The sequence below is a fragment of the Gekko japonicus genome, unplaced genomic scaffold (assembly GCF_001447785.1).
Source record: "Gekko japonicus isolate JY-2015 unplaced genomic scaffold, Gekko_japonicus_V1.1 scaffold77, whole genome shotgun sequence".
Classification (NCBI taxonomy): domain Eukaryota; kingdom Metazoa; phylum Chordata; class Lepidosauria; order Squamata; family Gekkonidae; genus Gekko; species Gekko japonicus.
In genome coordinates this window covers 193,764-217,297 of record NW_015161405.1, presented here as the reverse complement: position 1 = coordinate 217,297, position 23,534 = coordinate 193,764, and the positions used below count along the sequence as shown (strand labels likewise).

The 23,534-nt window shown below is 39.4% G+C and overlaps 1 protein-coding gene across 1 annotated transcript in view; it reads right to left on the bottom strand.

Moving 5' to 3' along the window:
• Positions 1 to 23,534, bottom strand: part of AHR (aryl hydrocarbon receptor) — a 76,972-nt gene that overhangs the window by 37,850 nt on the left and 15,588 nt on the right. Inside the window, exons 3-4 of the mRNA XM_015426184.1 lie at positions 4,991 to 5,106; positions 4,112 to 4,201 (exon numbers count right to left, since the gene is read on the bottom strand). Of these exons, the coding sequence (XP_015281670.1) occupies positions 4,112 to 4,201; positions 4,991 to 5,106 (206 nt within the window). The remainder of the gene's footprint in view (positions 1 to 4,111; positions 4,202 to 4,990; positions 5,107 to 23,534) is intronic.

The following is a 23,534-nucleotide window of genomic DNA, read 5'->3' as shown; positions in this document are numbered from 1 at the left end:
CATCCATACTATGGATGCTCTAGAAACAGTGGACGCTGCTGCGGAGGCCTTAATAGCTAGGGCATTCGCTTCGTGAGCCCTTTTTAGGGCATGATCGGCCCTTTTGTCTAAGTTATTTTTTAAATTGCCGTGGCCGTCCTCAGCTAGTAGACCAGAGGATTGTAATGCAGCCACAGGTGCATCCACAGCTGGAACCTGTAGCAAATGAGAAACTGAGGAAGTCATAGGATACAGCCTCTTAATTGCCCCCGGGATAGGCCTGCTTGACAGGGGGGTAGACCATTCTGATTTAATTTTTCTTAAGTAAAAATCTGGAAAAGGAAAGGCATCCTCCAAGTAATCTTCAGGAGGAAACATTTCGTCTGTAATCTCAGAGTTCTCAGCCTGTTCAGATTGGCCTTGAGAAGTGTTTGCAGGTTTGAGTAAGGATTGAATTTTAAGGGCTGATAAGGTCTTTGTTAGTAAGTATTGCAGATCGTCTGGTTTGAAAAAACGAAAAGACTTTTCTTTTGGAGTGGAAGCCTTTGCGGGTAACTCCCTTTCAGTTTCAGAGTTCGAAGAAAATTCCCCCTCCTCTCTGTCACTATCGTGAGGAGATGTAAGAAGCTCTACCTCTTCAGCTTCTGCCCCCCCCATAGAAAGGTCTGTATCAACTTCAGGTCTGGAGTCTTTAGGACCCAGGGGAACACTGTCCCTGGAAGTTTTGGCGGTTCTTTTTCCCTGGCCTTTGGCTTTCGGGCGAGGGGGGGAAGGAGAACGAGACGGGGGGAGTCTAGTGGTGCGGTGGTGATGGCCCTGACCGCCCGCTGCATAGAAAAGAGCAATCTCCTCTCTCATAGCCTGTCTAAACAAGGCCATTGCCCCAGGAGAAATGGGAAGGGGGGGGGGATTATGCATAACGTTACCGCTCCTGAAGCCTTCTATCCCATCGATCATTCCGGATTCCAGCCTTCCGTGAGCGGGTTGGGCACCCCCGCATGTGCCCGAGGTTCCTGGGGCCTCAAGGTGCGGGTCTAGGCAATGGCAGCCACCCCCGTCTTGTAAAAGTGTGCGGCTATCGGTCGTTAAAATGGCCGCCGCTACCGACCCGGGCTCGTTGAATGCGCGCATAGCAGTTTTGGCGCGCTTAGGCTCAGCGGCTTCGTTCTTCTCCGCCCCGTGAGGCGAAGCGTTCCGTTTCTTCGTGCCGCGGCCAGAAGTGTCGTGCCCGTCGGTGTCGGCTTCTGGTCCTGATAGGAAGCCGTCATTTTCCCCCTTATGAGCCATAATCTCTTTGTTGAAACAGTCACGGCTGAAGGACTGTTCGTCAATTATTGCCCCCGAAGGGGCAGGGAGGGGAAGAGGGGAGACGAGCCTTTTTTTTTTTGAGAGAAAGAGAGAGAAAGTAAAGAGGAACTATAGTTAAAAGGAAAGGTTAGATTTTAGAAGGTGGTATTAGTGACAGGAAAAGAATTTTGTTAGCAAGGCTAACCCTATGCTGCGCTCCCTACTGAGGCAGGAAAAGAACTGAGCCTGGGTGACTCCCACCAGGAAACAGGAAGAAGTTTTTTTTTACTTAGTCCTGCCTCCCTGAAGAAGGATGGGAATCACCCACAAGATGGCCTCCGCCTCAGGGGAGAAATACCCTTTCCAGGGCTGTTTTAGACTTTGAGAGAGGACTCATTGGGCCAGACCTGCCAGCAATCACCAGGCTACTTGCTACCACATGACTTGCATGACTCAACCAGGCCCAGCTTCTTGTTACTGTACAACAGCAGTCACCTCAAGGGTGGTTAGAACTTCAGACTAGGAACTGGATACACACATTCAAATCTCCACTCTGCCATGGGAGCTTGACCTTGGGCCACTCAAATTGTCTCAGCCTAACCTACCTCCTAAGGTTGTTGTGAAGATAAAATAGAAGTGAGGAGAACTATGTAAGCTGTTCTGGGTCCACATTGTTAAATACAGTCAATCAGTCAATCAATCATACATTTTATTGCATTAGCTCACAGCCTTACAATTAAAACCAAAAATACCAACAACATCAGAGTCATAATGGAACAATCACAAGAATAAAAACTCTAATAAACATTACAATTTTGTAAATGATCATTAAGATCATAGCTAAAACCAACATCAATTCAAGCAATTCAGTCAGATACTTGACAAAATACATAAATTTATCCATCAGCCACATTAAAGTGGATGGTTTATCTTGGCAAATCTTGGGCAGTAAAAGACCAAATGGCCTAGATCCTCAATAGAAATCTCATTGCAACTACAGACATGTTCTTTATATGTGATTGCATTGTAACGACCTCTTACCATCAACAATTGCAAGGTATCCAAACATGCTTTGGTAAATGCTTTCCTATGTTTAGGATTAAGTAAGTCGATAACGTAAGATGGAAGAGTTAAAGGAGAAGTTGCAAGATGCTTGTAAAGTGGAGCTATTCTCGAAGTACTAAGCAGTGCAGCATCCATCTGAACACTTATAGCTAGCAGTCTTTGATTTATTAATTGCTTTGCTGCAAAGAAGTCAAGCCCTCTTAAATAGTCTTCTGAAAATCCAAGCTTGGCTACCAGATTCAATATATAACTTTGCCACAAATTGCTTTTCCCTTCCTCATAAGCCGTGGTTAAGAAACATGAACTGAATTTTCAACCAATAATTAATAGTAACTTTATGGGTTGAGACCAATATTGGTGATAGAGCCAATTCCAATCTAGTTATGGCTGCTGGTGTGGAATTAGAGACTGCTAATAGCATATAGGTAAACTTATTCTGAATGATTTCCAATGGTTGTAAATTACCAGTCCCCCAAATTGGAGCTCCGTATGGTATTTGTGGCAACACCTTAGTCTTATAGATTTCTAGCAATGGAGGTACCAAATAGCCTCCCCTTGTTCTATAGAATCTAAGGATATCAAGCATAGCCTTTTTGAATTTCCTCTCTGCATGCTTGATATGTGCTGACCAGGAACAAGAGCTCTGAAAAATTACCCTGAGATACCTAAAAGAGGACACTTGTTCTAACCATTTCCCATCCATCATCCATTTATGAAAATGGGGCCTTTTACTCAAAACTATTACCTTAGTTTTGTCATAACTGACTTTCAGTAAATTGTTTTTACAATAGAGGCTGAACTGTTTTAAAAGTCTTCTAAGGCCAATTTGTGAGGGGATATGAGTAATGTATCATCAGCATAAAGGAGTGATGGAATCGTTTTCTCTCCAAGCCTAACTGGAAAATATTGTGTACTTGACAAGTATTCAACCATATCGTTTATGTACAAGTTAAAATGCAAAGGCACCAGGATACAGCTGTGGTGTGTGCCTTTTACAGAAAATAAATAACAAATATAGCTGAAGATGAGGGGCAGATAAAAGGTTGGTTGATTAGTGGGTGAGATTGATGGGGCAAACAAGTGAAGAACAAGAGAAAAGTGTGGGGAGGGGATACAGGGGGAAAATGAGGTGCCCTCCATAAGTCCTTGTGGGTTCCCCACTGTGCAACTGGGTCCATCTCAGCAGCCAGCAACTGTGCCCAGCCTGGCAGTCAGCATCATGCACTTTTCTCTAGGAGATGTTGCCAGGGAGGGAAGGCTGAAGACGGGAGGGTAGATAAATGTAGGCTGGTTGGTGGGTGAGAAAGAGAGAAGGAAGCGAGCAGAATGCTTAGAGCATTCAGGGAAGAGAAAGAAAAAACAGTGGGAGTGGTGAAGATGAGATCAACTTGCAGACCAACTTTCTGTGGTTCCTATCTGAAGCAGTCCTTTGCAGTTCAAGTTCAATGGTTCTTCAAGAAGCAACCATAAACAGTTAAACCACCCTTTGTAACATTAATCAGATCCAAAACACTGGAACTGATCATCTTTCTTCTTGAATTCGAGCAGAATTCTTAGAGCATTCAGGGAAGAGAAAGAAAAAACAGTGGGAGTGGTGAAGATGAGATCAACTTGCAGACCAACTTTCTGTGGTTCCTATCTGAAGCAGTCCTTTGCAGTTCAAGTTCAATGGTTCTTCAAGAAGCAACCATAAACAGTTAAACCACCCTTTGTAACATTAATCAGATCCAAAACACTGGAACTGATCATCTTTCTTCTTGAATGCGAGCAGAATGCTTACCTGCTGGAAACCCAAGTAATCCTGGATTGTAGAAGAGACGTAAAATATGAGCGCATCACATGTGACCACCAAAACGAAGCCATTTAATGCCTAAAGATAGGATAGCAATTCATTTAATGTAGAAAGTTAATTGTTGTTGCGTGTTTAAAAGAGGATTTTAAAATGAAATGTAAGTATGTACCAGCAGAAATACAGATAAAAGTTAATACGTATACAATTTTACAAAATATTACCACCTTCAGGTTCTAACTCTTAACGGCACCTAGGAAAACTAATTTTCGCACCCAAGAATACTGCTGCTTAGAACCATTTATCATGCTTTTTAAAAACCATCTCACCAATACCAGCACTAAACCAGTGTGGTATACTGGTTAGTGTCAGAATCTAAGAAAACCAGGTTCAAATCCCTGCTTTGTCATGAAGATTTCTGGGTGCTCTTGGGCCACTTGTTCTCTCTCTCAGTCTAACCTTCTTTACATGGTTGGTGTGATGGTAAAATGAAGGAGAGAAAACTATGCATCTGCTATGAACTCCCTGGACAAAAGCCCAACAAAAATGTACCTAGATAGATTACGAAAAATACTACAGAGGCTGGGAAGTATTCATGAACACTGGGGTAGTTCCATACATACATAGACTTGATCCTAACGTTTCTTTGTGCTGCATCAAATGCTGCCATAAAAAGTAAGCCCATAAAGGCACCACTCATGGTAGTAAGAGCAACAATGTTACAATCTTGGGAGAAAAATGTAAAAAAGACTGATGTAATTTGATTAGGCACAAAATATCCACCAATACTAATAATTTAGTAAGCTAGATTAATCATAATGTAAATATATTTGTTTCCCTATACACATTAAACATAACCATTAGACATACCTGTAGTAAAAGTTCTCCTTCTAATAGATGTATACTTTCTCCAGGTTTAGTTGTTCGGCAGTTGTCCTGGATGCCATTTCTATCAAGTTTTGCAGATCCTGATGATTTTAACGTAACTACAGAAACAAGTGAAATAAATCCTTACTTTCTCTGTTAAAGAATTCTTAGATGTTAATTCCTTGAAATGCATTAAATTTATTAGTAATACTCTTTGGCATTGTATTGTACTTTGACTGTCCAGGAGCTTCCCATACATTATCACAGTAATCCTTACAAGAGTATTATCCCTATAATTTAAAGGGAGAACTGGGTATGAATGAGAGTAGCTGTTTAATGACCACTTAACGAGGATGATAACAAATCACTTTATAGTAACTATGCAAACAGTATTACAGAACAGCCAAACCAACTATTGAAAATCCATTATTTCTGTATATAAATATTCTGGAAGCTAACTAAAAGAGCCCTAAACGTATTACAAAAAGCTAGTTTACATTTTTTACTTCATTTATTTCATTTTGCATAAGGAAAATATTATAAATTTAAAGACCTTATACACTTGATGCTACTATGTTATCTATTTTGTATGCTTAATAAATCAAATCACTGTGTTAATTTAAATGATCGATTACAGAAAGAGTAAAGCCAACAAAGAGCCCAATTAAACACATCAACCCAAACAAACCGTGCCTACCCACTGGAATATTTACTGGGGGAGTTGGGCATTAATGACACATCACATGCTTACTAACTATGCATTCATGTTTCAAGGTCAGCTTCCCATGAACATGAGCTACTGTAGAAGAGGGGGTGAAGAGAGGTAAAAAAAATCCTTCTGGAACTAGTAGTATATAGCCAGATTTCTCTTGTGCGTGAAGCTATTATTTTCAAGAATTAAATTCTCATGTCACCTCTGCAGGAATCGGCTCAAGATGACTTACAAAACATAATTAGAACTCCAGCATAATAATTACTTTGACAAATCTCTCTCCAACAGGATGACTATATTTGATTTTGAATGGCTATATTATTACATTTACAATTCATTCTATTCACAAGCTAATAATTCACTTTACCACCACTGAATTGACGAGTCCAAGAATTTTCTGCACATATTCAGGTTCTTTTCACAATGAAAACTCAAGTGCATTAAAGCCAACCTTCCAGTTCAAGCACAAATATTTTGGATAGTTTATAGGCTTACTAAATTCTACTTCACACTAATAGAATAACACCACTGTTAGCAAGAAACAACAGTAGTCTACTTAAAACAAAGGCATTTTACATTTCACAGAGTTCCCATGAACTTTTTAACAGCATTCTACTAACAAAACAAAGTGTCCACATTTAAAGGCCCTGTTTGGGGTGTTTCCCACCCCAAGCACTTCTGAGTAACCTAATTTGGGCCTCAGCAACTGCAGAGTTTGCAGTTAACAATGTAATACTGACCATTTCCCAACATTTGTCATTTCCAGATCCAGGCTGGCAGTCCCACAGGTGCGAGAATTTCAGTCTCCCCCCTCCACAGACCAAAATGCTCTCTGAAATCCTCAGAACAGGACTGGGGACAGCATTTCAGGCTGCTGCGGGGGAGGAGGGAAGATGGAAAAATAGTACTTCCTTGTGCCTGTAGAAATGCTCGTTTGCATCCAAACCATAGAAAGCAACAAAACTACAACTCAAAAATAAAGAGTAATCACATGACATGACCTAATACACTGTTGACATTTAAACTAGGCAATCTGCAATAAGAGTATGCTGCTGTTGAGAAAGTAGTTATAGCTATTATTTTAAATTCCTCATTACAACACAAATTCATTTATTCGTCTGCCTTTACATAGCAGTTTATGACGCAGCTCACCATTCAGTCTACTCTATTCAGACCTTCAAGCCAACATATCAAGAATGTACATATTTTAAAAGCAATTCTAATAAAATCAGTTTCTTCAATGAGTTTTCATTCTATGCACACAACTAAATGAGAGTTAAAACAAAGTGAGTGACCTATAAAATACTAGATTAGCCTAATACAATATTGGCAATAGTGATAACTAGTGTAAAATATGGCAAAAATATTTTACTGGAATAGATACATGATTTGCATAATTTTATTATAAGTAGAAGAATGAAATGGATTAAGCAGAGTAGGAACTGTAATCCTATTATTTTGCTAATATGAGACATAGGCCAGAAGCAATTGAATGACTGATTTATTTGGTCTTCTGAGTGTAGAACTGCAGAAATGATTTACAGTGTATTTGCTTTGAAGAATATGAAATGCAATTTCTATTTCTAGTAAATAGATGAAAACATTATCACATTGTTATATTTTCTGCTAGCTTTTTGTTACAGATAATGAAACACAGAAAATTTGACACTGAACAAATATAATGGTTGCCAGTTCTACTGTATTATTCCATTTTTTATAGAATTGCAACATCTTCCAACACAGAATTTCTTTATACCCAAGTTATTCCAACATCACACTACAAGATGCTTTATTAAATTTAAGGAAGCTTGTAGGCTGTAATTTAAGACAGTGGATGTTTGTGCAGGTTCTCCACAGAGTTTAAGGACTGTAGCCTAGGATGCTAGCTGTAAGTACAGAAAGGAATTGATTTAATATCTGGCTGTGTTCAGACAGCTTGTATGGATTAGAATCAAACAAGAAAGGGGACCCGCGATACTCGCAGGGGGGGAGAAGAAGTCCACGCAGAGCAGAAGGAGGTAGCAGCAGCAGGTAAGCCTTCTTCCCCCCCCCCGGACACCGGCGGCGTGGCCTGAATGGCCCTGCCAATCTCTTCCCTCCAGCTCCTTCACCCTCCACCAGTCTCCTCTCCCCCCCACCTCGGCTCCAGAGGCGTGGCCTGAGAGGCTGCCAGCCGCCGGGCCCTGACAATCCCCCCTGGCTCCTTCATCCTCCGCCGGTCTCCTCCTCCCCCCACCTCAGATCCGGCGGTGCAGCCTGAGAGGCTTCCAGCCGCCGGGCCCCAACAATCTCTTCCCACCCCCTGCCTCCGGCGGCCGATCTCCTCCCCCCGCCTCGGCTCCGGTGGCGCACCAATCTCTCCCCCCGCTCCTTCCCCCTACGTCGATCTCCTTCCCTCCCCCTCCGGCGGCCGATCTCCTCCTCCTCCCAATGTGCAGGAAAATCTCACTGCCCCCCAGGTGCCCCCAATGTGCAGATTTAGATATCCGCACAGAGGGGGCAACTTGGCTATTAGATATATAGATAGAATACTTTGCATTATTGTGTTATATTGTGACTGTACAATGAAACTCCAGAACATTAAATAAAGTAGTTTAAAAATCATCTCAAGAGTGGACAGAGTTGTATACAGATCTTAAGAAAGTGTATAATAATAATAATAATTATTATTATTATTATTATTCTACTTAGTGAATTTATGTGATGCTTAGAAATTAACGAGTCCACAAAGCATGTAACTAGGCCTGAGCTACACTTGGGGTGGGGTGTAATACCTATTATGAAAAAGAAAGAGGGGTAATGGTGTTTTCCACAGCTATACAACATATTTAGCCTTTTCAAGGCCACAGATTTTTAAAAAAACAAACCTTAAATATATGTTCATCTACAAATTATGCCACAGAGTACTGGCTGAGAACACACCCAGGGAAATGAATTTAAGACCACCACCTAAATATTTAATGAACCACCAGCAATATGATTGACATTCTACTAGACGCATCAAGAAAGCTCACAACGTTAGCAACTGGCAGCCTAAAGGGCAGCCTGAAGGACAGTCATACCACACAAAAGATGCACTAGGAAATTCTGGATCACACACATTTCCTTCCTACATTTAAAACCATTACTAAAAACAAAGGCCTTGGGAAAACAATGAATTTAGGAGATATTTAAGGAAATATACAAACTGAGAGCAAAACACTGACTTATAATTTTACAGCAGTTTCCAAGGCTCGATGAAGGGTGGGTTGTTTTTCCTTTTTGCCAATGTAAAATCAGAGTATCTTCACCCTCAATAAAATAAGTCTCAGAAGGATTGTATCCTACTTTCATAGTATAGTATTTCATGGTTTTAAGTAGTACTCACACCAAATTGTTACAAGTGCTGATTTAACTTCTTATTAATATATTTGTCCAAATGGGAAGTGCTACTCTACCAGTAAATGACCCAGCAGCTGCTGGCTACCTGAATTGCACATTCCCATTTTCTCTCTCCTCCCATCCCCCCCCCCAGACAAAAATACGTAAATCTGAAATTTCTACTTTTGTAAATCTTTGATTACATATGGGATACTTGATATTATTCTATACAGGAGTAGTTATTTTTATCTATAGCAGCGTTAATTTTGTAAAAAGGAACTAGACTTGAAAATCCTACTTAACATTTATTGGACTTTGAATCATTTTTACAGGTACAGATGTCCTTTAGAAAAGCTATAATTATTATATGACATGTTCCAAGTTAGCAGGTGTTCATTTAGTACAAGACAATCAATTATTAATACACAATTTTGTGTGATAAAATCCTTTTGGGGGGCTGTTAAGTAGGTCACTGTTTTCAAACTGCATGTCCAAGTGCCAGTATTACAACAAAATTAAGACCACATATCACAATATTAATGTTGTCTAAAATGTAGAGAAGCAGAAATTGTTAAATTTAAATTCTGAAACAGACCATAAAGCTTTCCATAAAATTCTCCAATGCCCCAAATTAGGGCCTAGTCCAAGCAGATGTATATTTACTAAAAACGAGTGAAAAAACAAACATACTATATATATTTTTTCAAAAAAGCAAACAGAAAAACAAAACTGTACTGAAATAATTGATCAGAAAAAAATCAAAGCACACATAAAGGGGTTCAAAATGCTATAGTCAAATTAGAAACGTTACATTTTTAATAGAATACTCAACTCCACTATTTTCAGCAAGTCCAAAGAGCTATGTATGATACACCACTATTCTAAACGTCTGTAATTTTGTATTTTCCACATCCCACCTAAGAAAAAGTTAAACTGCAACTCTGAAACTGCCTTTGATTGGCATTGTTTCAATTCACTGGGCTTTGCCTTTATGCAACAATGCATTTTAGAAAGAAATCTGTCTACAGAAAAACTGTATACCCCACATCACTGCCAACTTAAAGAAAACCAAATGACACTATTCATTTAATGTATTGACTAAGAAAATGGAACCAACATATCTAAACCAGCTGATCGCACTCCTCAATTAAGGCTGCAGTGAGGGGATTGTATCCTCTTATTTAAGATAATGAAAAAAGAACCCATTGTACAGAAGCAAGCTCATGAAAACAAAAATCATCTTGCTGGATTTGAGCCAATAATAATTACTTATAAAACAATACTCAGAGTTATAAGTTCTTCACTATATAGAACAGTTCACACAAAGTGATATCAGTCATGTGAAGCTTCTTTAGTCTACCATGTCCAGAGATAGGAATTGGAGTCTATACAGAGGACAAGGGAGTGGGTTTCATATGCCCCTTTGCCTAATGGCTTAATCTTCCAAAGCCAGTGAACGAGGTAGATTTAAATAACCATCAGCTTATCTCCTGGTTCCACCACAGAGGCATTCGCTCATAACCTGTACTGTTCACATCTCCCCACAGTAAAAGGAGCTGAAAAGTGTATGAAACCCAGAAAGAGTTCCAGGAGGAAAAGGAGCCACAACAATCAACATCCAAACAAGCTTAACAGTAACTTTTGATGGAACAATTATTGAGCAGTCAGCCAAACACACAGGACAAATGTTCAGCTGGCTGCATAAATATTTTGCTACCAAAACTGCTATATAATTAGCGAATATAAAATATAGAAGCAATTTTGGCTACAAACTTGCTTCTCTCTCATACAGACACACTTCCCAAAGTTTCTTTCTATTGTCACAGTTTAATATCAAGTGCTATATAACTGAATAACAGAACCCAAAGCATGTAGATGGGAGCAGGGTCAATTCTCAGTTACTGTCATTAACATCTACATAGCAAAGTGGCAAAACTATTAGAGGAAGGGAAAATCTCCCATACAAGTTCCTTATATAGCACCCCAATTTTATCTAAGTTTCCAAGGCAGATCTGATAATTTTTTATATATCTATTCTTCTTGCAGACTGCTTAATAAAAACCACCCTTAAGGTGGCCAAATTTTTTGCCTTGGCTTGGTCAACGAGGAAGCAGATGCTTCAATCTTTTTACTTAACTAATTTGTATTACTGAAATTAGCATTAATGAGGTTAAGAAGCTCTACTATTTTTATAGGTTTTTATTTGTGTTTAACTTGTGTTCTTATGTTGGTGTTGGCTGCTCTTTGATTGTAATAAATTAATGATCTCCCATACCAAGAAACTGGACACTCAGGGATAACATTAAAATACCTATCCACTCTGCCCTTCATGCAGCAACTAGAATAACTTCTGGCACATTCATGACCCAGTGAAAAACCATGCACGCTACTGAAATTCTGTATTCCAGTGAGAATTCTGCCTGGCTGAGACAGCAGCCCCAGTAATAGCCCTTTCCTGCCTTTCAGACACATTGAGTACACACAGTCAACCTCTTAACTTATAAGCTATGTGTGATAGCAGCACTCTTAACTGCTTAAGTCTAAGCCTGTTACACTGTAAGGAAAGAATATGAGGAGAGGTGAGCAGTGTTCCCTCTAAGCTGAGTTGGTGTGAGCTAGCTCACAGTTTTTTAGCCTCCAGCTCACACATTTTTGCCTTAGCTCAGGAAGGAGGGCTCCAGAGCAAACTAATTTATGCAGCAGCCAAATTGGTTGCTCACAGCTTTAATACCAGTAGCTCACAAAGTAGAATTTTTGCTCACGAGACTCTGCAGCTTAGAGGGAACTTTGGAGGTGAGCTTCTTCTCCCCCAGGAGTTCAGCAAGAGACAGTCTGGGGAAGTAAGCCATGAAGGTTCAGTTCTCTCACCCGCATTCCACTTTAGCTCGTAAAGAAGTCTGACTTTTCATATGATTGAGGTTGAGCTAAATGAACCAACAGGTCTTCTGTTATTATGTGTAATTTGGCCGTGAAGGTCAACTCCATGTGTCCTGTCAACAGATGTGATCTGGAAGTTCCAAGCTTGGAATTTAATTCAAAAGTGTGTGTGGGCGCAATTAAGGCTGGGACCATGGTGCATTGGAACAGGTGGTTTAAGCCCTCCCAATATCCCGTTTCGCTGAAATGGCCCTGAACACTCACTATTTACACTGACAGGCTACATGTAAGCTTCCCTGACGGCAAACAGTGGCTTCCCAGGGCTATTCCAGGTTGGGAAAATAGCACTGGTGAAAGAAGGCTTAAGCTCCCTCCCCTGGAACACAACAGTCCCAATCAAAACTGGACCCCTGTAAATTACGCTGTGCATGGAGCGCCGATCACCATGACGGGGGGCAGGCATGTGGGGGACACAATTATTTAATTAATTTATTTGGACTTTTACAAGGACCTCGTATGTGTAAACAGGCCCTCAGGCACAAAACTACTAGGAAGCTGGGACAACAGAGCTATGACAGGTAACTTAGCATTGTGTTGATGGTGTCTTTAAAGGAAATCCAATTCACATTACCCCATAGGATTATATACAAACTATAATTCATCATGTCAAAGGACTGGTGATTCTTCAAATTTAGTCATTTCTAAAGGATTTCTAAAAACACAGTGTTTCACATTCTATTAAGTCACACATAATTAATTGTGTGGATACAAACAAGCAATGGTATTATGCCAAAAACTCTTTTCCCCTCCCTCTTTTTCTTTTTTGGCGAAAACCAACTGCAGCAACTTTTATAGCATACCACTTCATCATGAACAAAATGGTAATGATGTCAATAGCAAAAACGTATTAATTGCAGAAATGCTGCATTTTGGCTCACAACGTTAAAAGGCCATTTTTATTGAACACTGTTACATTAACAAAGCACAAACAACCCAAAAGGCAAATGGGAAACAAAGAAACTGAAAAAAAATGTTTACAATCATTGCCATACATAATTTGGTTTTAGAGCTTCAACAAGATATTGCTACAGCTCCACCGCATATACTTACTTGACAGATATCTTCCTATTGATTCCTAATATTGAGTGGTAGATGAAGAGCTGTTGTTGATGAGGAAAAAATATAAATGGATTCCAGATGGCATAAAAAGCATCCACAATTTTACTGTTTGCTAATCTAATCTGAGGAGCTGCGGTGGCTCAAGTGGTTAAGACGCTGAACTGCAGGCTGTGGAAGGTCAGTAGTTCAGCAGTTCGAGACCTGGGTGCCACATGACGGAGTGAGCTCCCGTCTCTAGTTCCAGCTCCTGCCAACCTAGCAGTTCGAAAGCAAGAAATTGCAAGTAGATAAATAGGTACCACTTCGGTGGGAAGGTAACAGCGTTTTGTGCACCTTGGTGTTTAGTCATGCCGGCCACATGACCATGGAAACGTCTTCGGACAGCGCTGGCTCTTCGGCTTTGAAACGGAGATGAGCACCGCAACCCTAGAGTCGGATTCGACTGGCTTTCGAGCAAGGGAACCTTTACCTTTTAATCTAATCTGATTACTTGATTTTTCCAATTGAGCTTTATTCCACAGGTGCTTGTATCACATACTAAGAGTAATATGGTAACAGATATGATGGATTTATTTTAAAAACCCACCATATCTGTTTAAATTTAAACAATTTAATCCATTGTATCTATTTAAATTTACTATTTCAAAATTGATTAATGATGTAAGTGCCCATTTCCTATTTTCTTTTGCAAATAAATTTAACAAAGCTACTTTTGGATCAGGTATTAAATTTAATAAAAAGGTTATCATAGATCAACTTCCTAAACTTTTTTTTTACATTTCTGACACATATAAAAATATGTACCAATATTATTATGGCATTATTAAACACACACACAGCATCAAGGACTTTTCTCTCAACCTAGCTGAAATTGGTCTAAAATGCCATTTTCCTGATCAGTTTGTCAGACATCTAAAACAGAAATCCAGTTTCTTAAGACATGCTTGATGCAGTTTAGTCAAATACTACAGAGGTATTATACATTACCATATCTGGTCTCAGCCTAGACCCAGTGATGCCTCACAAATAAGCAGCAGGAAAGAGAAAGCCTTTTCTAGGATGGCAGCAAGACATCGGGCTTTGGCACAAGTTTAGTGAAGCTGTCTGTGTAGGAGAAGTACTGTGGACCTCTTCCTGAATTACAAAAGGTGCCATGGTTTTTTTTTTTTTTGGGGGGGGGAGATGGAGACCCCTAGAACAACTTATTTCTGGAACTCAGCATTAATTATAAAGTTTAAACAAACCCATATTAAGGAAATCACAAGATAAACATGAAAAGTAACCCTGAAATAAAATATTTCTATGGTTGCATTATCTGGCCAATCAACACATGTGCATGTCCCTAACCTGTCAAATGAGGTTTAACATCCTAAGTAAAAAAATCATAATCCTCCCCTATCACTTGCAACATTTGAGGTGGGAAAACAAGTGTAAATGCAAACCTGAACTCCACAACCCAAGGAAAGACAGCTTCCTCTTGATGCCCAAATCTATATCATCCTTATTCCCAAGAGAAAGAAGGCACAAAAATTGTATTTTTAAACATTCTTCGGAATATGCTAAACAGTTGTCTTATAACAATAACATATTAGACCAATAAGGCAGAAATCACTTGGTGATGAAACCTTTAATTCTGAGGAACCATAATACCATGCCTTGAACCCACTGGCTGCCAGGTCTAAGATAAGAGATCACTCCATACAGACAAGGGATCGCTGTGACTGAACATGAGATTATGTTGGAGCGGTCCAAGGAAGCCTTCACAGTTCATGCCTCACCTTTATTCAGAGAAGTCATTATAAACCTCCTTTACCACACACACACACACACACACAACCTTTATTGGCATGAAAGCACAAAATATCATGGAAATACGGGAAAATACTAAGATGCATCAGTCACTTACACTTGGCTATTCAAGCGTTGTCTTCTGATTGCATAATATAAAAATTTTGCAACAGCCTCCATTATTTTGCAATTAGAATAACCTCCTTTACCAATCTGCATAAAAACTGGAACACCAGCAACTAAGGTTACATGATATACAGTTTCTACAAGCAATTTTAATTACTCAATATGAAAAGTATACATATGACAATTACTGCTCAGAATTAAAAAGCCATATCCATACTAACAAAGAAGTACACTCATACTAGTCCCTACAGCACACTGTGGCAAGTTAGAATTGCTTCCAGATAAGCGGGTAGAGATATTTCTGTACATTGGACTAAAATGGATTTATGTTTCATATTGTCGGTCAGTCCAATGTCTTACTTAGGCATAACTACACAGACCAGTATAAATTTCTGAGAGCTTCTAACACTTATTTGTAAAATTGGTCTAAATGTAGATTATATATCCACACAATGATTTCTTACTTTTGCTAAGAAAAAGGAATAAATGAGGACCTTGACTCTCCACCAGCAAAAGCCCTGCAGCATCACTGGGAAAGGCTCCTTGGGCCACAAGGAAGTGCCACTGCTTCTGGAAAGGATCCAGTCCTATGATGTGTACAATATGTTATATCTATAGCAAGATACAGTTATATTTTGATAGGGCCACAAGGATTTTAATAGTCTGTTCTCAACTATCTGGCTCTTCAGCCTCGTACTTTTACATTTGTTTCTTGTGAATGTTCTTGTGAACATTTGGTTTCTACGGAGTTGGAGCACTTGTTTATATAAATAAAACAGATTATGTTATAAATGGCTGCAACTGTAAACATCTACAAAGTTCAGCTACACAAGTAAGTCTTACTTCCTTATCAGAATTCTGATAAAATCAAACAGGAAAACAGGCATTTCAGAAAGAAACAAGAACAGCTAAGTAAAGATGCTGAATCATGAAGGAGATACTGATCTTGAAAGTACGGTATGCTTTGCCTGGAATTGTCATCTAAGTTACACAAAGGGTATTCTTTTAACAGCGCCCTTTAAAATTAAACTCCAACTCATCTTACAACTCTATAAAAAATAAACAATTGTATTTGCAGCATATTTATACCTCAAGCCACAGAAGAGTCAAATGTCATACAAAAACAAATCTGGTACCATCAGCCAGTGTTTTTCACAACTTCAATGGCATGTATCAAGCACCCAAGGCTTTGATAACACTTTCACATGAGGTAGAATATTTCTTTTGTTTAGATTCCACCCCCCACTTCCCCGTTTGCATATTTAATAACTTACACCAGTCCTGTGGAATGTTGTCAGGTCATCTTTCTGAGAAAAGAAGGAGGGGCTGTCACTCTCCATAACACTTAACAATGCTTCCCTGGATCAGTGTTTCCTTTAAAAATTCATGCAGGACTTTTTAAAAAATCCCAGTATCTCTAATGTGTTAACATTCTGGACTGAAAAAACAAGAGAACCACATCAAATGCAAAAAGTCAGTTGATTTTCAGGGTCTGTTTTATGCCCCTTTATCTTTTTATTTTACAGGGGGGTAACTATGATGTACATAAGAAAATACGAGAAGCCATGCTGAATCAGGCCAATGGCCCATCCAGTCCAACACTCTGTGTTACACAGCAGCCAAAACTCAGGTGCCATCAGGAGATCCACCAGTGGGGCAAGAACTTCAGAACTCCCCCCACCCCCGTTGCCTCCCAAACACCAAGAATGGAGAACATCAGTGTTTCAGACATAGTGTTCCATCTATATGTTGCTGCTAATAGCCACTGATGGACCTCTGTTCCATATGTTTATCCAATCCCTTCTTGAAGCTGTCTATGCTTGTAGCTGCCACCACTTCCTGCAGCAGTGAATCCCACATGTTAATTACTCTTTGGGTGAAGAAATGCTTCCTTTTATCTGTTCTAAGGCTACTGCTAGTTAATTTCATTGAGTGCTCATGAGTTCTTGTATTGTGAAAAAGGGAGATAAGTACTTCTTTCTCTACCTTCTCTATCCCATGCATAAGTCTGTAAACCTCTATCATGTCACGGCTCAATCGTCATTTCTCTAAGTTAAAGAGCTGTAACCTCTTTAACCTTTCTTCATAGGGAAGATGTTCCATACCCTTAATCATTTTAGTTGCCATTCTCTGCACCAGAACTGTACACAGTATTTCAAATGAGGCCACACCATCGATTTATACAGGGGCATTATGATACTAGCTTATTTGTTTTCAACCCCCTTCCTAATAACCCCAGCCTTTTTTATTGCAGTCACACACTTTATTGCAGTCACACACAAATTAGCCTTTTTATTGCAATCACATAATCAGTCAACATATTCAGTGAGTTGTCTACCATGAATCCAAGGTCTCTCTCCTGGTCAGTTACTGCCAATTTGGACCCCATCAACATATATTCACAGTTAGGGGTTTTGGCTCCAATGTGCATTACTTTGCACTTGCCCACATTGACGACGGCTCACTTACCCTCAACAGATCCCTCTGGAGCTCCTCACAGTCCTCCCTGGTTCTCACCACTGTGTCATCCACAAACTTAGCCACTTCCCTGCTTACTCCCAACTCCAAATTATTAATGAACAAGATAAAAAGCATCAGACTTCATACCAAGCCCTCGGGACCTCACTGCTTACCACCTTCCACTGTGAAAACTACCCATTTATACTCTCTGTTTCCTGTTAATTAACCAATTGTCCTCTTATCCCATGACTGCTCAGTTTACTTAGGAGCCTTTGATGAGGAACTTTATCAAAAGCTTTTAGGAAGTCTAGGTACACATCTATTGAGTCACCCTTGTTCACATTTTGTTCACCCCCTCAAAGAACTCTAAAAGGTTAGTGAGACGATATCTTCCCTTACAGAAACCATGCTGATTCTTCCTTAATAGTTTTTGTTCATCAGTGTGCCTACTAAGTCTATCTTTAATAATGGATTCCACCAACTTACCTGCTATCAACATTAAACTGACTGGCCTGTAATTTCCTGGATCTCCTCTGAAACCTTTTTTAAAGATGGGGGTTACATTAGCTACCTTCCAGTCCTCAGGAACAGAGGTAGATTTTAGTGATAGATTGCATATTTTTGTCAAATTCACATTTGAGTTTTCCCAGAACTCTTGGATGTATGCAATCTAGACGTGGTGATCTGTCAGTTTTTAATTTGTCCATCAGTTGTAGGACCTTCTCACTAGTCACCTTAATCCAGCTCAGGTCTTTCAACACTGCTCCTGAAATTGGTGGTTCTGGAGTGGGCAAGCACCTCCCATCTTCCACAGTGAACAGAGAGGCAAAAAATGCATTCAGCTCCTCTGTCATTTCCCTACCATCCTTTAGTAATCATTTCACCCCTTGGTCATCCAAGGGCCCCACTGCCTCTGTGGCTGGTTTTTTGCTCCTAACATATCTGAAGAAATGTTTATTGTTGGTCTTTATGTTTTTTGCAATATTTTCCTCATAGTTCCTTTTTGCCACCTGTGCTTCCTTTTATCTACCTCACTCAGACTAGCATTCCACCACTTAAAGGAATCCTTCTTACCTTTTACTACTTCTATTACTTTGTTCATTAACCACACAGGCCTTTTTAAATACCTATTCATACATTTCCTAACCTGTGGTATACATTATAACTGAGCTTTCAGTACTGTAGTTTTAAACAGCCTCCAGAAGGGAATTTGACCCTCCTTACTTTTCCTTTCAGTTTTTTCTTCACAAGCCCCCTCATACATGGTGGCTGTACTTTGGGGGCATTGTTCACTATTGTGCTGATGACAATATCCTAAAACCAAAAAGAAGCAGAACCACTTCTCCATGAATTCTGCTCAAAGATGTGCTACTGGTGGGGAATTTCACCCCAGAAAATCTTTCATGGTTGTACCAGAACGTTCCCTGGACAGATGTCTCATGTTTTAAGCTACAGTAGAATATTTGGGAGACCAACAGGATAATGCTGTCAGTAACAACTGTTAAAACCACACACATTCATTTTTATTAGTACTTTGCTAAAGGGCATATGGATTACTTCTCAGAAATACAAACATTTTAGTATAAAAAATAAATCAAGTGAATCTTAAATTTTAGGCCCACTAATTATTAAAGAAACAAACAAATACAGGAGAAATGCATGCATGTCTGAAGATTATTTGGGTCATACCTGTAAAACATGCTTAGTCAAATTTTGGCTTGAAAGCAGGCAGGTAATGAAATCTTAGAACCCTAGCTGAGCGTGTGCTAAGCAGGTTTTCAAGGGCAGGGAGTCAATACAATTTCATTTATAACCACCTCTGACCTACCCTGTAAGCCAATGCAGTCAAATATTTATAAATGAAGCTCTTAACTCTTTTGTAGGACTAACACAATCAATTAATCAAACACAAGAATTACCATAACTGGTATAATGTATATAGATTGCACAACCTCATTTGGACTGGATATAGAACATATTTGCTTTTTTAACTTGAATGTAGCTATTTTAGCCTGAAGCCTCATATAACAGCAAAGAATGTAAGGTACCAAAAAGTGTATTAATCTGTTTTGTAGGACTTACTCCTACAAATTTAATGCATATCCCTTAGAATTTATAGAATTCAGACCAGGATAGCCTAGGTTAGCCTGATCTCATGAAATCTCAGAAGATAAGCAAGGTCAGTCTCGGTTAGCATTTGGGTAGGAGACCATCAAGGAATACCAGGGTGGCTAAACAGAGGCAGGAAATCCTAGTTTTTCAGACTAGCTGATTATAAAACTAGACAAAATACTGCAAGAGTGCTAGTGTTTTAAGCTTTTTTATTTTAAGTGTTTGTGTCCTTTATAAAGTTTATATCTCCACTACCTGGCATTACATTTTATGACACACATGGCCCGGCCCAATAAGGTCTAATTTATGTCAGATCCAGCCCACATAACAAATGAATTTGACACCCCTGGTCTAGAGAATGGTTTTGCTAGGGATATTGAAAAGTACACCATAGCACAAGCTGCCTTGAACTGAGTACTCAAAGTACTCAAAGCATTTTTAGGACAATGCTGTGATGCAGATCCCTTTGAAGTTTTGAGGAAGCAGGAGGCTAACACAGCTATCCTAAGCAGAATTACATCCTTCTAAGTCCAATGACTTCAATTGATTCTATTTAGGATAATGCTGTGAGAGACAGCTGACTGAAAGATACCCAGAAAGTAGTAAGACAGACAAGATTAGAAATATGATAGAATGTTAGAACATACTATATCTAAACGAAGCATAAATCTGCAAACATACCACTGGAACAGACAGGTCTGGTAGGTTGCCTAAGATATAGGTTAAAAGTAAAAGCCAGGAGAGTAATTCAGTACAGAAGCTTTTTTAGGAAAAAGACATATTTTTTTCCTGGTCGGCTTGTAGAAGAGGTTCATACACAACCCTACTAATCTCTGCTGGCATTAATGCTATTCATGTGTTTAGACATGCTTTCTGTATTAATGAGTAAGAAATTACTTTTTAAAAAGCCCCTATGCTTCAGAAACAACGATTTGATAATTCCAGTGAAATAGCCATTTCAAATACCCTCAACAGTGCCCTCAAAACTCCAGAATAATTGTATTGTAATGATTTTTTAATTGACAGTGTATCACCTAGATATGCTAACTGACCATGCACTCTCCATAAAGTTACAGGTACAATCCATGTTTGTCCCTGCTGTGGGACAGCTTATTAATTTCTCTCATTAAATTCTGGACCCTGACAGATAATTAAATGGAGAAAGGACTAATGCTTCATATGAACTATTCACCCAAAACATGGCGACCAGTGTAGCAACACAACTCAGTCTGTAGCATACAATAAAAATATCTTTTAAAAAAAATCACATTCTTGCTTCACCTTCAACAACTGAAAAAATCATGACAGGGCAGGTTTAACCTCTATTTTTATGAAGCTTTACATGCCTATCCTTAGCTTTAGGAAACGCACAGTAATTAAACATGAAATTAAAAGCCAACACATGTTTAAAAACTCCATAAAATGTTAACCCACATTGACAAAAAGTACAGTACTCAGTACCCTTAAAACCAGCTAAATGTTGAAAAGCTGAAACATTTATTTATGTCACTTCTGAGCTTACTGCCATCACAGTTGCAGACAAAGCTCTAAAACACTGATAGATTTTGGACCACTAGCAGTTCAATCCTAGAAACACTTTCCTAGGAGTCAGCCCCACTGAATTGACCTGAATAGGATTCTGAGTAGACCAGTTTAGGACTACACTGTAAACCTTTCCTTTTCCTTTCATGATATGGCTCTTTTGGCCACAGCCTTTAGCTTAATCCCACTTTGGGGGGAGGGGTAGCTGGGTTGCTAAAAGGTAGGTATTTTGTAAACTAAATGTCTAAACCAAAAGTTGTCAGCTGTCATATTCTGAGGTACTTTTCCAGCAGTATTCATAAAGTAATACTGAATATTATATAAAAAGCTTCCATAGACACAGTTTTCCTTGCATATGAATGTTAATCTTTAATATTCCTCAAAACCATGTAGTGCAGGCATTTAAAATGAAACACAGAATTTAATGTGATGGTTCATTTTGCTTGAAGCAGAGGATGACATTCTAGAACATTAGGGTACTCTCCTACCCAGAATTCCTAGCATTCCAGAACGTCATCCTCTTCTCAAGCAAAATACACACTGAAGTTCATTGAAAAGAAAAACAGATGATAACATAAAAAACACAACAACCCAGATTGAAGAACAGCCAATATGCACTTAACTGAGCTTCTTAATTCAGCTGTTCCTTATGGATGGATAAATTCAGCAACTGACAATGTCATCCTAAACAGTTACATCCTACTAAGTCCACTGACTTCAAAATTAGCAATTAAATGACATATTACTCTAAGATAACAAGAGATTTTTCTAAGTCACCTCTGAATAATTCATAAAATAAAAAATTACCATACAATTTATACCATACAATATATTTCCAAGTGAATCTCCCATGGTGTCTGACTAATCACCTTCCCAATTAGATTATTTAAACTTGGGGAAATGCAAGTGGTTTTTGTTTTTTTTAATCTATTGTTACTGCAAAAACTTGAGTTTCCTTTCAAAGATGATCATATGAGTGCACGTTTATAGTTTGCTTTCCTCAGGAATTCACACACCCTTCATTTGTATCCTGTTATTCATTTAGCATTTCCCTTCACTTCAGCAAACAGTTAAGAGCCTGCTAGCTCAATCCTTAAAACCAAGCCACAATGTTCTCTTCTACATTTAGAACAAGAAGAGCAGCATGACCACTGTATACTTTCTAGTTTCACTGTCTGTTCATCTCTGCAAACCATTCTTACTTAACTGTAGACTACATAAGCAGCGTATGCGGGAAATGACTGGAGTCGATTTCTGTGGGGTGAATATGCACTCCGAAGAAAGGAGAGTAGCAAGCAATGCAGCCATGGCTTTGTTCCAATGCCTGAAATATGGGAAGTCAATGGGCAGACATTTCTAAACTATTTGGTCCACTGTAGGCATTGCAGGCTTTACACAGCAGATATGCAACTGTATGTTGAGATTTCTTGGCAAGTATGTCCCAAATTAAGACACGCAACATTAAAACCTACATCTGAAAAGGCTGAATGAATACATTTTTTAAAATCAACACTGATTCTGATTTACATTAAAACTTTACTGGTTTTCTCCGCTTAACAATTAGGAATTTAACTTTTAGATATCACCAGAGTTCTGTGTTCTTTGGCCACACACTGCTCAGAACTACACACAGTACTTGTATCTTCAAAGCCCAGCTACAGCTCCTCTCCTAGAAATCAAGGCTAGCAGATAATCAGAGCACTTAATCCCTACATGCACACAGTATCTATCCACAACTCCTCCCCTCCTGCTTTCCCCCTTGTACAGATTCTGCAGCCCTGTTTGTGATAGAAAAATTGGTCTAAAGCCTCTGGCTAGCAAGGAGAGTTGTTTTGCTGGGGTGTGTGGGTGTGGATGGGTGTGCGCTTAGTGTGTAGAAAAGGTGAAACTCTTGTGTGCTGTCCCAGTGGCAAGGCTTTGAAGGCACAAAGTGAATACTTTTTCTCTCTCATGAAAGGGTATCTCTCCTTATATATAATTGAGTAAGAACAGCCTTTAGTGTTAGGCCGGAAGAACTGCCACTCAGAAGACGCTGGCTGGGTTGACTGGCTGCTTTGTGCAGTCCCGCCCAGCGTTTCAAGGTCCTTTGCATATGGAAGCTGATTAGACTTCACTGCATTCCACACCTCAAACTCACCCCCCTCCCCGCAAGGCAGTTGGAATGTCAGTTGCATATGGAACCTTCAAGGTCTTTTGCATATGGAAGCTGATTGGACTTCACTCCATTCCACACCTCATACTCCCCACCCCCCGCAAGGCAGTTGGAATGTCTGGTGGTGTGTAGGTCCCAGGATCATGTTTTAAAAGCTGCCTGGGGGATTATGGACCATTCACACACTTTCAACCTTAACATACCTCATAGGGGGAGAGGAGAATGATGACAGCTGCTTTCCCTAGGCAGAGGCGGGGGGGGGGAGTAAACTTGAAGACAGACAGGCAGATAAAGGTTAG